General features: G+C 40.4%; 1 protein-coding gene across 2 annotated transcripts in view; it reads left to right on the forward strand.

The window, feature by feature from the left end:
- The window catches only part of LOC111870979 (sodium channel modifier 1), a 32,742-nt gene extending 20,380 nt beyond the window's left edge, over window positions 1–12,362 (forward strand). For both annotated transcript variants that reach the window (XM_023863690.2, XM_023863681.2), the window contains 3 exons: window positions 2,506–2,733; window positions 4,024–4,324; window positions 10,083–12,362. In XM_023863690.2, the coding sequence (XP_023719458.1) occupies window positions 2,506–2,733; window positions 4,024–4,324; window positions 10,083–10,179 (626 nt within the window). In that variant the 3' untranslated portion in view covers window positions 10,180–12,362. The remainder of the gene's footprint in view (window positions 1–2,505; window positions 2,734–4,023; window positions 4,325–10,082) is intronic.
- The last annotated feature ends 3,332 nt before the right edge of the window (window positions 12,363–15,694 follow it).

Here is a 15,694-nt window from a genome sequence, read left to right on the forward strand (position 1 = left end):
CAATGCAGCTTATTACTCAGACCTCCTGGCAACAGACGTGAAGGAAAAGATCCGATCCAAGTGGAAGAGAGGTGGAAAGCAGGTAGCCTTCCTTCAAGGCAATGCATGCTCCCATACGGCCAAAACAACAATGGAAACCCTCTGGAAATTGAAATGGAACCTTCTGACACATCTGCCGTACAGTTCCGATTTGGCACCAAGTGATTTCTACCTGTTCGGAAGGCTCAAATCAGACTTGCAAGGCATGCGGTTTGTGGACAACGATGCCATCATCCAGAATGTTAGGGAGTGGATACACCGCCAACCACAAAACTTTTTTGAAAAGGGCATCGGGATGCATCCAGAACGTTGGAAAAAATGTGTTGACTCTGGAGGGGAGTACGTTGAAGACTGACATGTGCAAGTAAGTGTTTGGCAATTTGGGTTTAAAAAAGTAAAATCAGTCCCGGTCATATTTGAACCACCTTGTGTGTGTGTGTGTGTGTGTGTGTGTGTATATACGAAGGGCGTTCCATAAATAATGCCTCCTATTTTTTTGTGTTAATATGTAACATCTGAGATGGATGTTGGTGGTGTTGTAGTAAAGGTTGAACCTTCCCGCCAATGTACTGTTAGTTTGGTTGTCGTGCAACAGATAGCAACAGCAGAGCAGTCTACCAAAATGGTGTCTGACATAGAAGTGCGTATGAAAGAGAAATGTGTTATTGAATTTCTCACTGCCGAACAAATTGTACCCATTGACATTCATCGACACTTGCTAAAGGTGTGCGGATACAATACAGTGGATGTCAGCACAGTGAGGCGGTGGGTGGTGCGTTTCAACAGTGGCGAAAGTGAAGTGCACGACATGCCACGCCCTGGGCGTCCCTGCTCAGCTGCCACTCCTCACAATGAACAGCGTCTCATCCGTACAGATCAGCAGATAACTTCCAGGACTGTCAATTCTGAACCCTACAAGATGACACTGACTAAGCTGAAAGCCCGCATTTCCTGAGTAAGGCCAGAGAAGCAGACAACCTTTCGCTTGCAACACGATAACGCTAGACCCCATACCAGTTTGTCGACCACCGCGCACATTGCAAAGTTTGACTGGACTGTCCTACCACATCCACCTTATAGCCCTGATTTAGCACCTTCAGACTTCCATCTCTTTGGGCCTAAGAAAGATGGACTACATGGGCAACATTTTCCAGACAACGATGTTGTCATTGCAGCTGTAAGAAAGTGGCTAGCCTCTGCTGGTGCAGACTTTTACACACGCAGCATACAGGCTCTTGTTCATCACTGGCAAAATTGCATAACGTATGGTGGTGATTATGTTGAAAAATAACTGCAAGTAGCTGAAATCTTGCTCAATTTAACTGCGTTATTATGATTTCTGTATCTCTTGTAGTTTTCTTTAAAAAAAAATAGGAGGAATTATTTACGGAACGCTCCTCGTATATATATGTAATAGTTTATTATAACTATCACACTATGTTTCACACAGACTGCACAGTATGATCAGTCATTGGCCAGTGGAAAAGATGGCTTCATTCCATAATTCAAGAAAATATTGTTCCTATTCATTGTTGACTGCAGCAAAGAATATGATTGAATTATGTACCAAATTTCTGTTTTTAACATTCAGAACGGAAAATATTTATCCATGTAACGAATTAACAGAAATGATAAAATATTTTTGTATGTAAATTAGCGTAGTTGATTGAGGCTGGAAGGTCGCAGGATCAAATCCCAATGAGGTGGATATTTTTCAATTGACTTAATCCTTCCAGCCGCACTATGGCCCTGAGGTCGACCCAGCCTCTAACAGAAATGAGTACCAGGAATAATCATGGGGGTAAAGGGTGGCCGGCGCGTAAGGCTGACAACCCCATCGCCATCTGTGAGCTGATTGTCTAGAAAATGTGGGAGCCTCAACATCTCACAACCCTATGGGCCTCCATGGCCTGTTAAAGGGATACCTTTACTTACTTACTTTTATGTAAATTAGGTATGCTCTGCACAACTGTTTCATTCAAATCTCTACAGCTGTTAATTTCTACCATTTTTAAAAAACTTACTTTCTGTGCCAAGAGTAAGCTACTTTCATAGTAAGTTAAAAGTAAAGGTATCCCTGTAACAGGCCATGGAGGCCCATAGGCTTCTGAGATGTTGAGGTTCCCACACTTTCTAGATCATCGGCTCATAGATGGCTGCAGGGTTGTCAGCCTTATGTGCCGACCGCCCTTTACCCCCAAGAATATTCCTGGTGCTCATTTCTGTTAGAGTCTGGGGCTGGAAGGATAGGTCAATTGAAAAAGAATCCAATGAACTCATAGGACTTGAACCAGCAACCTTCCGGCTTGTAGCATAGTGTCTCAACCAACTATGCTACCACATTAATAAAAGTCTATGTTGATTTGTTTGTTACAAAAGGAAAACATCTTGAAAGTGTAGAATGAGTGAAAAAAGAGAAACTTGTGTACAAGAATGAGACCACACTGGAGAAGTGACATGTTTCAGAGCTCAGCAAGTTCTTGGTCCACAAGAGGGAGGCAGACACTAGGAAACTGAAGGCTGAACATAGGAGATACCTCCACTCAGGACTGGCAGTTAAATCAATGAGTCATGCACCTTTGCCTGGACAGGTGCAAGGAAACAAGCTGTTTGTCACACAGGTCACTCACAGTGGCGGTAGCAAGCTCAAATTTGGACTGCAGCAGCGGAAAATGATACTGGACATTCAGAATGGTAAATATTGCCTCATGGGTACATGACGATCATGTCACCAAACAGTGCAAAATAATGGTTAGCAATGCTGCTGCTATGTGTGTGAGAGGTCCTGTGTTTGAATCTCAACCTTGGAAACTGGCCATTCTGAATGAGGTTGGTTGTATATCTTCAGTTCATCTATACAGAAGCTGAAATAGTGGCTTGGAATAGTGTCATTTCCTTCCACACTCATCCTACTATTCTAACCTGGTAGTCGACCATGCAGAATGAAGTAAACCAACAATTGTTATCATTTCAAACCATCATCTTTCCAACATATTCTGTATGATATAACCAAGTATGAAAATGCAAGGTTACAATGAGAGAACATTTTCTTTGTTGGTTCAAATAAAAGTCTTTTTTTGCAGGTTTGAAAAAAAGTGATCAAAAGAATGATACTTGTGGCATAATTATTTGTGCAGCATTTGAATAATTAGTCATCAGATTTCCAAGACGTATGATGATTTCTAGCTAGTGGGAAGAATTTGAAATCTTTTATACCTCTGCATCACATTTCCCTTGAAACTCTATCAGTGACACTACTATCTGCCTGATCATGCTCCATTAACATGAGCTGACAAAAATGTCCCTACCCCTGTCTCAGTCCAGTAAACTTTGTGCCTGAACTTGCAGCAGACTGTTGCTGTGACAGCACAGCTGAGCCCTCCCTCCCCCAAGCAGCAGCTACCATGGCCTCAGACTCTGGAAGTAAAACACAGTTTTTAGGGTTTTAAGACAGACTAGCATTCAATTTATGCAAGCAAGCATTTATGGTAGAATTCCAGCCATTGCCACTAAAAGAAGTAGATCACATGTTATTATCATGACATCCAGTCACTTGAAGGCAAGAGTAAGAGTCAACTTCAAAATGCTGTTTATATCAGATATGTCTGAGGCACAACATGATATTCATGCAGTGAATCATACATTATCACAGACCTTAAGATAATCACTCCATGTACATAATTCTCCATTATAATTGAGCCCTATAGCTAGAAGGTTGATAAAGGTACCTGCAGATGTAGCATGAAACATATTTTTGTGCACTAAGAACTATGGACATGGTGTCAGCATGAATCTATGGGGTTGTGTGTTGTGACTTTAAGATGTTACAAATTCATGCTGTTTCACATTGTGGATGGAGACAACAAACATTCTGTGTAGTTTGAATTTACACTTTATATTTTTATAACTTTAATTTTATATCTTGTTTGTAAACATGAAGAGAAGTGAGTGAGTGTCAGGGGTTGTTTCTATATCTTCTTCCAGTATCGAAGGAAGCGGAACTTTCTGGAGTAGTAACAAAGAATGCTGTGCTTCCTTCTGCATCAGCACAAGTCCGTCAATATCTGAAGGGGCTTTGGAAGAAAAAGCCTCTTGAAAAAACTGTGGAGAAACATCGAGAAAATTATGGTGAAGGTTGGACAAAGCCCCTGAGCATTGCACATAATAATAGTGTGACAGACTGTGCAGAATCGAAGGTGGAAAACCCAGCAGCAGCAGCCAGATCATGGAGTGACGAAGACATTGCTAAGAAGAAGAAGGCAGACCATGACCTGAAATTAAGAATGTAAGTACATTGTGGTTATTGTCAGATTTGTGGTGCTGTTGTACTCAGAGCATGGAAGTACCTTGGTGCTTCATGCAAATGAAGCTGGTGGGATTACTGTTAGTAAATGCCTGGGAGAATTGGTTTTCTTTCACTAAATCAAGGTTTGCGCTAAATGGGGGCTATGTAACAGTATATTAAGAAACTTTTAATCCTTTTATAAGACTTACTATGTAAAATTATGGCAATATAATTTCTTTACGTAATGAGTTAAACTGTTTCTACACAATTCAGTAGAATTACATTACAGTATTATCAAATGAATTTCTAAAATAATTAACCTAGATGTGCACGAAGGTACTTCTGGTTAATTTTTTACATTTTGTCATATCCCATTTACTTCACAAAGATGACACATATTAGCATATTTTAACGTTGAAAACGTTATTATATGAGGGTGCAAATGGAATGACGCTGTAAGTAACAGAAAATGTGACAGTTTGTCCATAAGTAACAGAAATTATAACAATTTGGAATTATTGACACCTTCACTACCAAGTAACCGACGTTCTCTTGTAGACTTTGTTACCTTGGAAATGTTCTCAGCAAAGTGTAACAATTTGTGATTATTGATACCTTCACTACTAAGTAACTGATGTTCTACTGTTGACTTTGTTCCTTGGAAATGTGCTCAGCGAAGCACATAGATGGATCTGGACATATTGCATGTGGCATCTGTTAATAAATGCGAGATTCTCAAAAATGCAACCCCTTTTGGGCCATCGCTTACAGTTTAGGAGTCATGACCATTTGTTTGTAACAAATACAGCTAATTAAATTCCACTGTTTAGTTGTTGATACTATAGGCAAGCTGCTAGCATATGAAGTCACACACTTATAAGATGTCTGCTGGTAATAGTTGTGCTGCATATATGAAAGAGTGCAGGAAAAGGAAGCAGTTAGAAGAGGATAATTGTAATAATGTACCAAAATGAACAAAAATAAATGCCAAATGATAGTATGAATTTAGAGGAACACATAAAAACTTATCTGCTGAATTGTAACACTCTATAGACTCCTTGGGCGAGTGATCAGCTTGTCGCAAGGCCTCTACCTGTACACAAACACAGAAAAACGCACACAAACATCCATGCCCTGAGTGGGATTCGAACCCAAAATCTCGGCTTCCGAGCGAGCGAAGACTGTGCATGCCTTAGACCACTCGGCTACCATGACCTGCCTACTTTAACTATAGCACACAAAAAAAAAGGTGTCTACATGCTAGTCTTTGTTCGGTAACAAATCTTACCTGGTTAACACTTCACGGCTGAATATTCAAGTGCCGAACTGCATTCTGAATTGTATTACAAATGAATGAATTGAATTCATGAATGAACTCTCTTTTATAATGTACTTCTTTTGGCTTATTTTGGACTTCCCCCATCGTCTGGTAAAAAAAAAAAAAAAAAAAAACACGACGTTTCGGAGACTGGATCTGTCTCCGTCTNTTTATCCTTCCCTATCCACCTGAAGACGGAGACAGATCCAGTCTCCGAAACGTCGTGGTTTTTTTGTCTTTTATATACCAGACAATGGGTGAAGTCCAAAATATGCCAAAAGAAGTACAGTATACACCATCGTCAGAATTATTTCAAGTCTGTCTCTTTTATAAGTTCAGGAGGACCGAATAGAAGCTATTGGTCTCCTATATCCATTGTAGTGGAAAAGCCTGGTTATCCCAAGATTCCTCATACCCACAGAAAACTTTGCTGAATCTTTGTTGACATGAGAACGGGGTTTAGTGAGCTGTTGCCTAGCAAATGGACTTCTGCTTGTCTGTTGTTATTCCAGCTTTCAGACGGTGTTTGCCGAAACGTTGCCTAGCGAACGATGATTAGAGCATTTGATACAGTCTCCCCTTTACAAATGCTACAACATTATCCAACATTTTAAAATGTGGTTTACATGCCTGAAGATACTTATGTGCTAACTGAAATCAACCAACATTTTCAACATTAATCCTGTGAACCAAGGTTCCCCAATCATTTTTTTTCAACAAAGACTAATTAGAAATAGGGCATTCTATATACAGATTGAAAGAAAAGTCATACACAACAGGCTGTCCACAGTGTGATTCCTTGTTAAAAAACAAGGCAAATATATATAGTAAAACATAGGTCATATGAAGTTTAGTTTTCAAGATACACATCAGCATCAAATGGCGCACGTTATCAGATGATCAAACCATGGGTGCTGTGTTATTACAATAGGTGTTTCATCTGTTTCAAGGCAGATGGCAGGATCTCGAACACAGGTAGCATATGGGCCTATGACAATATGTACAATAATTCCAGGCAAACTGTGATGCTGAAGCAGGCTTGATTTCCACATTTGTGGATAGCATGAGAATTATTGCATGTCCAGAGGTGACCATTATGGACATTGTGTACATGTACAACATGCTTAAAAAGATGTGTGCTCCTTGAGTAGTGTTACAGATGCAGTTGATCATCATCAAGTACATTGCGGAAGCTGATTGGGATAATCCAAGTTCTCGTGCGATATTGTGTCATTTCTCTGTGGCTCTTGTTCCACAGCTGCAGTTATGGCATCTTCAGTATCTGTTGCTGTGCAGTCTGTGAGGAACCTGCATTCACATGTGCTGTAGATGTTATCCTGTGTCACAGAGCTGCTGCTCCAGTCTTCAAAAGGTGTCTAGATGACAAAGATAACATAGTGCGTATTGCCATGGAGCAGTAGCAGCTCGACTACTTCAAGTACTGAGGGTTAAGAGCATGCCATAGCAGTCATCGTTGGTATTATAGTACATTATCATTAAATTGCAGCTGATGCCTGCTGTGCACTTTATGTCTTAGAGTACACCTAACAACACACTGTGTATTGTCATGACAGCACTGCTGAGAAGTATGTGACCCCATTTGATGGCGATGTGTCTCAGGACATGTGTTGTATAATATTTTTACTTGTTTTTTTGGCAATGAATCACACTTTGGAGAACTTGTTTGTGAATTTCATTTCATCCTGTATAGGATCCAGGAAAATGTACGAGCCTAAGTTACTGCTTTGTACAGACTGGCATATGAAGAACATGGAAGTTTTGTAGGGTTATCACCTGTGTTTGAAAATAGGTTTGTTCTAATATTTTTGAGCCTTTTTTCTTCACAATCAGAACTACAGTTTGTGTTTGAAACATGATAATTTTATTCCATTGCAACATGGCTGACAGCATTTATAGAGTTGCGCAAATTATAATCCTGCAAGAGCTTTGTATAATACGGCCGTAATGTAACAGGCCGTGAGGGCCCATACAGTTGTGAGAGGTTGAGGCTCCCACTACATCTAGACAGTTGTCTCACAGATGACGGTAAAGTTGTCAGCCCCAAGTGTTGGCTGCCCTTATCCCCCAGGAAGATCCCTGGTACTCATTTCTGTTATAGGCTGAGTAGCTGACTCAGATGGGCTACTGAAAAGTGGTTGAACTTATACAGATTTATGACTTGTCAAGCTCATAATTATTTTCAAAATGAATTTTTGACACAAATTAAGACCTGTCTCGACTAATTGCACTGGGGATGAGATCATAATGAACATCACTTGCCTCTTGCCAACACGTTCTTTGATGTGAAAGGGATACATACCCAGTTAGCAGTAAACTTCCAAGAAAGCACTTCATTTGTTGTATTTCCATACCAATTTATCTAACTGAAATATTTGTTTGATTCAGCCATGTTTAATCCAAGTCTGTCAGATGATACAAAAATAGTCTTCTCTCAGATTCTCTTCAGCGGTGTGTTCAGGGGTAATAATCCACAGTCAGATAATGGGTGCAGTCTCTTGACCTGGATATGGTATGTAGTTCTTTCTTTGAAGGTCTTGAAACTGTGTTTACATTTCATTCATAGCACTTGCATAGGTCTGCCTGTGACTGCAGTTGGTTGCCAGGAGATGATTTGTGTTTAAATTAAATTGTCTTCTTTCCCTAAATCTTCAGCGACTCCATACACATTCATAGGAGGTTGAAGATTTATAGCAATTGATCCACGTTTTTGCTCATCACCATTTCTCTTCTTCAAGGATATCATGATACTTAACACCCATGATGTCAAAAAAAAAAGTCAACATGACTTTCACATACGACCTATCCTGCCTCGCCTTTTCCATCTTGGCAAAATCACATGACATTGAGGGCCATCGGCGACTCGTCATGTGTTGACTGCTGACCATCCTTAAATTGCTTATACCGTTCATAACAACATATACAGCTCATGCACTGATCACCATAAACATTTGTCATCATTTCATGAGTCTCCATAAACGTTTTCCTAGTTTGAAGCAAAATTTAGTGTTAATATGCTGCTCATATCAGCCATCATGAATATCGCAAGACATACTCTACACACATGTGAACAAATAGTTCTAGGGGGATGACTAATCACAGCAGGATGTCATGGCAAAAAGGATGACAATTAGGAAGCACGCCACTAGGCAGCACAACTTACCTGGCTTTGCTAAGACATTGAGTTGACGCTATTTCAAAAGTTGTGAAACTTTTTGAACAGACACAACTTGCAACTGCAAGCAACTATAACAGCCTCACGGGTTTACACACACACTATAAAGGTCACTGTAACTGCAAAACATAGTCTTCTATGTCTTCACTAGCTGTTTCCTGGTAACAGAGCCTAACAACATCCTCTGCTAATGTCCTTACCAGCTGGCAAATATCCCACAGCTGACTCACTGCTGGCAGCCATCTCACACCAACCTTCTACTCATCTCTTCACTAACTGCAGCTCCCAACTTGTCTCGTTTATAACATCCCAGCTCAGAGTGCATAGGAAATACCACTCCTCATTATTGTAGTTAAGTCATTTCCATGGGAACATGTTTGTTTGTGAAGCTGTTACTCAGCAATGGCTCTTGTGTATTTGCATATCTTGCTGTTGTTGCCCAGCAATGGGTGTACATGCTACAGTCCTCTCTAAATGTGGGAACACTAAATCAGTATTTCCACTTATCATATTTACTGTCTTGGCTTAAGTGTCCAAACTATAAAAGAGAAATGTTTATATTCCATGATGAAACCACATGTAATGATCAGCTGCTATATTAAATAAGTAATTTTGGACTTTACTGAAGAGAAATGAATGTGATTATTTTTGTGACATAACATATACTATATCTAATGTGTGTTTTACTCCTGATGAACTGCTTCAGCAGTGACTGAGTGACATAGTGTATTTCTAACAGGACAGTGACCAGTGGCATTATAACAGTGAAAGTTCTGACCACATCAAGTCATCATATTTTCAGCATAATAACATAGTCCCTGCATCCTTGAGTCATCACCAACTGAAATGCACCATGAGAGTTGAGTCATTTGCTTTGCCAGAACTAATGATGTACTACATAACAAGTGTAAGTGAGAATGATGATGTACCCACATCATCGAAGATAAGTTTGGTACCCAATTATACACCTGTTCCTTGTCAGTACCTCACCTTACCTTGATATTTCACATATTGGATCCCAACATGCAAAGAAAGAGCTTGTTGATGATTGCCATTTGTGGGCTGTAGTTGAGTGATGTGCTGCAGGTGGCAAATTAATTAGTTTACAGATGTATTGATATTAATTCTGATGGATGAATTTGTTTCACTTACTGCTTCGTGTTCAAGGAATCAGCCAGCAATGGTCACTTCTTGTACTTTGCATACTTTATGCTTACTGCAGTTTCTTCCCATTTTCTTGTTCACAGGAATGGCTGGATCAAGAATGCGGATGGAATGTGGGTGCAGGACCCAGATGTGGAGTTTGACAGTGATGAACATGAAGCGACCATATCGCCTGACTGATGATAACCATGTTCTCAAAAGAACTTTGCCTCAGAAATAATGTGTCTGGTATTTTCAATGAGCTCTTTTTAAGAATAACATTTTTCATAAGGAAGTTTCAAAACTTTCCAATTAAGAACTGTTGACACAGCTGTCATCTTGATTTTATTTCAGCATATATGACTTTTAGTGGGTGTGATGCTAATGTATCGAGTGACAATGAATTGAAGAACAGTGACAGCCATTTTCTGTAACTGCACTCTGATGTGAGTATGTAACATTGAAGAAATGATAGCAAGAGAAAAGGAATTATTCCAGAAGTAGGGAGAAGGGAAAAGAATATGGAGGAAATAATAGGAGTACATTATTCTTTGTATATATATCTCAGATATTTTTGGTGTTTTATTTTCTTCTAACAGCACCATTGAAGTTCCCTTAACCCTAGGTAGCCCTTTATGTTGAGCCAGTTGCATTGATTTCCAAGAATATAAGCTACTTACCACTCAAGAACCTTGATAGTATTCAAATCAATTAGTTTGAGTGTAAAGAAAATTATGTTTAACACCCATATGTATATACTGACAAGTATGCCATATGAGGTTGCCAGGTAATAGTTGGTGCCTGATGGTGGGAAATGTATAATGTCACATGTCAGCAGTGACTTAGATGCAGGTTTGGATTGGTGAATAGGTTTATTGACCACTTACAGGTCATAACTACAAATAATTACTACACTATTGCTGATTTCTACACTGCAGATCACTCAACACTGAGTCTTCTCAGTTTATTTCCACTAGTCTTTACTTAGTAACAGCTCTCCACAGTAGCTATTTCTCTGCCATGTCTTCACCACACATCTGGTAATGAATCTTAGCAATGGAGATTATTCTGCTTCCATTGCCCACTGGTTAACGCTCCACCGATGAACCCTCAACTGACTCCTGTAGCATCAGTTTTCTTCAAGATAACTCCTTGAGATTGACCTCGTAGAAAAAACAGCCTCTATTGTTATAGAGGCATATTTACCTCATCATTGCAAACAGTCATGGTGCAGACCACAAAGAAAACGCCATTCTGCACTGGGTGAATGTTGGAGACATTACCTAGCTACAGCCAATGTTTACAGAGTCACTGCTTAGCAGTGGGTCTATATGTCACAGTAAGGTAGATGGAACAAGTACCACCACCAGTTCAAATAACTTTTCTTAGCTGCAGAACAGTTTGCCACAAATGTCCAAATATTGAGATTTCAAAAGCTACAACTAGAGAGATATGTGGACATGCAGTTTTTTTTAATTTGAACTTCACTGTATGGTTTTCAGTATTGAGTATCTATTCAGTTTTAATGTGTAAAACGTTAGATGGTGAACTACGAGTATACTACGTACAGTGCACTCCCAACAGTGTAAGGATGAGCTTGATGACCAAGTATTATAGGGGACTTTCCTAGACAGCCTGACTGTTAAAATTACGCAGAAAATTTCCAGAAAATCATCCGTTTATGTGTTTCCCTTTTTAGTCATACCAAAGATTCTATGTACAAGAAGACTTTGCAAACCCTGCCTTTGCATATTTTCCCTTCTACAAGATCATTGGAAGAATCCAGTTGCACTCTTTTACTTGAATTGCTGCAGACAACACTGTTGCAACAAATGTGCTTGCTCAAAAAGTCCAAACCCTGCTCTCTTCAAAGAGGAGAACCCACTTCAAAAAACAAATTGTCTAGGAATAAAAAAAAAAATTGGTCATGGGTTCCAACGTGGCCTGAAACAAGAACACTTTAGTGGCAAGGGCTAGCAGCAATTTACTGATGCTCAAGATGGTGGCTAGTAGTTGGTTGCGGCTTGCAGAAACTCGAGATTTTGAAGAATTAATTACTGAACAGTTTGCTAGCAGTGGCCATCTCCATGGAGCTTCTCTGACTTTTAGATGTCATGTCTTATATATGTTTATCGTAACAGCTGACTTCTGATTCCACACTCTTAGTGGGAATACACCGACAACAGGGTGATCTTATAAGCCTCCTTTTATTTTATTAAAATAAGTAAGGTAAAAATGAAGGCAGATGAAATCTCTGAAAGAATAAAATTAATGAGGACAACAGAACGAACAGAAAGGAGTTTATCAGGGGTTTTGAATTTATGAATATATGGTTTTGTATTCAGGAATGTAATGAGTTGTTTGAAGAAAGACTTTTTTAACTATCAGTGTGATTTGTTTATGCTTACTCCATTCTCCTCCACCATATACTTTCAGTAGTCATAGCATATATTACTTTTAGCAATTTCCGTAGGTGCAGAAGTTACCAGCTTGTGGAACTACCATGGCCATGGTTTGTATACATCTCCACTAGCGCCACTCTTGGGCATTGTTCACTTCTGCATGAATAGAATAGTATAGAATTTATCTGTATTCGCTGCATCCTTCACAGAACCAAGCCAAGACAGGACATATTGTAATACAAAAAATAAGATGTGATTCTAGTACAAATGTAAATCTAAATATGAGGGTTCGAACTTTAATAGTGACAACTATTTATTTACAACTGATACAAAATAGATGCATGTTTCGAAGTTTAACTGCCCTTCAATGTAGTCACCAGCATTGTGTACAATCCGTTGCCAGCGATGTGGACGTCGTAGGATACCTTTAGCAGCGCCTGTTGTGTTGATAGGTCGAATGGAGCCGTCTACTGCCCGAAGTATCTCGGTAACAGTTCTGAAGCGAATGCCACGAAGTGGTTCCTTCATCATAGGAATCAAGTCAAAGTCACAAGGGCTTAAGTCTGGGGAGTATGGTGGATGGTACAGCACTCCCCAGCCCCACTGATCGAACAAATCAGCTACAGCTTGCGCTGCATGCGGCCGAGTATTGTCCTGTAAAATGATGGGTGGGTTCTGCAGAAAGTGTCGCCGCTTCTTTCTCAAAGCTGGTCACAGGTTGTGTTTCAAAACTGAATAGTAATACCGCGCATTGACAGTCTGCTGTCAGGGAACGTTATGCCTTAGGATAACACCACAGTCGTACACGAGAATCACCATAACTTTCACATTGCTGGGGTTCTTACGAACTTTTGATTTTCGTGGTGACCCGTAATGACACCATTCGTTCGATTTGGCCCATGTCTCATCCAGCGTAATGATACGGCGTAAGAAAGCCTCTCCTCGCTCCAAGTTGTTACGAGCAGCATCGTATCATAGGCATTTCTGCATTTCCCTCGAATCACGCTGAACCCATCGTGATGCAGATTTTTTCATGCCCAGGCGTTCCTTCAGAATGTGAAGCACAGTCGTGTGCGCTAATCCTGTCTCTCGGGCCAGCTCACGAATCATATAGCGTTGACCACTCTCCAGTAACGCGGAAAGAGCATACACTTCTTCTCTTCATCACTGACAGTAGGACGACCTGGCCGACGCATGTCTGCCACATTTGGGCGTCCCTCGTTGAAGGCTTTTACCCACCTTGACACTGTTCTGTAAGGGAATGCAGATTCCCCGCAAGCCTGTTGAAGACGTTGATGACACTCGTGGTGTACGGCATCTGGCACATTCAATCTTTATCCAACTCTGCTGTGCCTGTTTCCAAAACATCGTGACAAAACTACATTAGACCGCCAGATAACACGAGGTTCTGTTCTCGTCACTGCGCATTCGCATGATGTGGGGAAGAGAGAGTCCATTTGATCTGAGGTAAGGTAGGTATCAAATTGACTCTCCCTTCCCTCGTCACTGCGCATGCGTGTGATGTGGGGAAGGGAGGTATGTAGCCAACGGTCATACCACGTTGAAAACACCGATTCTCGTCCGATCACCGAAGTTAAGCAAAATTGGACGTGGTCAGAGAAAGGCCGTGCCATAGCACAAGCGGTTAGTCGCTGGCTTCCCACCGCGGCGGTCCGGGTTCGATCCCGTGTCTTATCAAGTGGGATTTGTGTTGGACAAAGTAGCGCTGGGGCAGGTTTTCTCCGAGTACTTCGGTTTCCCTGCCAATCTTCATTCCACCAATTGCTGCACAACCACCCTCACCTATCATCTGGGGCTGGTACAATGGGCCAGAAGTGGCCGCAGTACAAGGGACTTAGTCCCACCCCAATGGCAAAAAAAAAAAAGTAGGTATGTAACTAACGTATGGTATAAGCGACATTTGGTTCCGTTGCATGGCGTCTCTGCAGCAGTGTTACCACCATTAAAGTTCCAACCCTCGTACAGTTAACTCCATGAAACTAGAAGCCTCCAGTTATGCAACTACTCAAGAAATTGCCGACATTTTATGAGACCCAAAGGTTCATTACCATGTTCACAAAGAGTCCTGGCCCTTTATTCTGAGCCAGATCAATTCAGTCCATGCTTGGGTTATTCTCGACCTAAATATGGAGGCGATTGGACAATCTGTAAGCCTGTCCCCTACCTTCACATCCACTGATCATCACGCACGTGCTCAGGACCCTCACGGACGACGTAGGTGGCGTATTCCACGTATTACGTTATTTAATTAATTATATGTATTTTAGAAATAATCTAGGGTAGTTCGATATCAAAGTAATCTACTATTGCGAACGGGAGGTATATTTGGCATTGTAATGTATGAAAATAATACATCTTGCAAATATTAAAATAGTACTTAGAGGTGACAGTCCTCCGACACGGAGTAGAAGTATTAGTAGTGGCGGGAAGAGCTCCAGCATGCCGACAAGTGTGGCGGGGAATGCAGTACAGGCGTTCTCAAAAGGAAATAACGTCCTTACATCATTGTGTTGCATAATGATGGTGTTATATTCTCATTGATGTTCACACATCCGATGTTAAGTTTTAAGTGCCGAATGGCAGATTATTAGGCACTATACACTATTATACACTTTTCACTGTTATATACATGAAGGGTTTATTTACATATTATACGTGTCTATTCTAAAGGGGCAACACTGGCAATGTCCCATTATTTTTTTGTTTTCTTCCAGCGGAACTCCAGTTTCAAAATAATTTTCTTTTATGTGGAGATGCATCCCTAATCCCTAAGAATCTAACGTTTTCTTCAACTTTTCGTGAACTTTTTTAGGGCAGGTCTCCTTTTTTCGACTATGTAGAAATCATTAATTGTTCTTCGTACCACAGACTCGTTAAAGTCGTCCAAAGTGGCTAGTGGAGATTTCCTACGACTTTCTTTATGGGGTGTCGAGAAGGAAGTGGAAGCGCCAGATTTGATATTTTTTGTTTCTCTTGTTATTCTTCTGACACTACTTTCCGATACACCTGTTGCCTTTGCTACTTCCACTCTTATGTTCTTCACTGTAACTGTTGGCCCAGCCTCTTTCATATACTTATTTACATTACTAACAGTTTTTCTTGATTGTGAATGCAACACTTTTCCACTCAATTTACTTCGTGTAGGTGGCATGTTAAAGGAGATAGAAAAATGTACAAATATAAATAAACAAAAAAGAAAATCAACGAATAGAAATAAACAATAAAATAAAATATTGTCACTTGTCACAACTTGACTTCTGGCCCACTACTTCAATGCGACGTCTCGACTATCT

Source organism: Cryptotermes secundus, unplaced genomic scaffold (genome assembly GCF_002891405.2).
Source record: "Cryptotermes secundus unplaced genomic scaffold, Csec_1.0 scaffold101, whole genome shotgun sequence".
Taxonomy (NCBI): Eukaryota; Metazoa; Arthropoda; class Insecta; order Blattodea; family Kalotermitidae; genus Cryptotermes; species Cryptotermes secundus.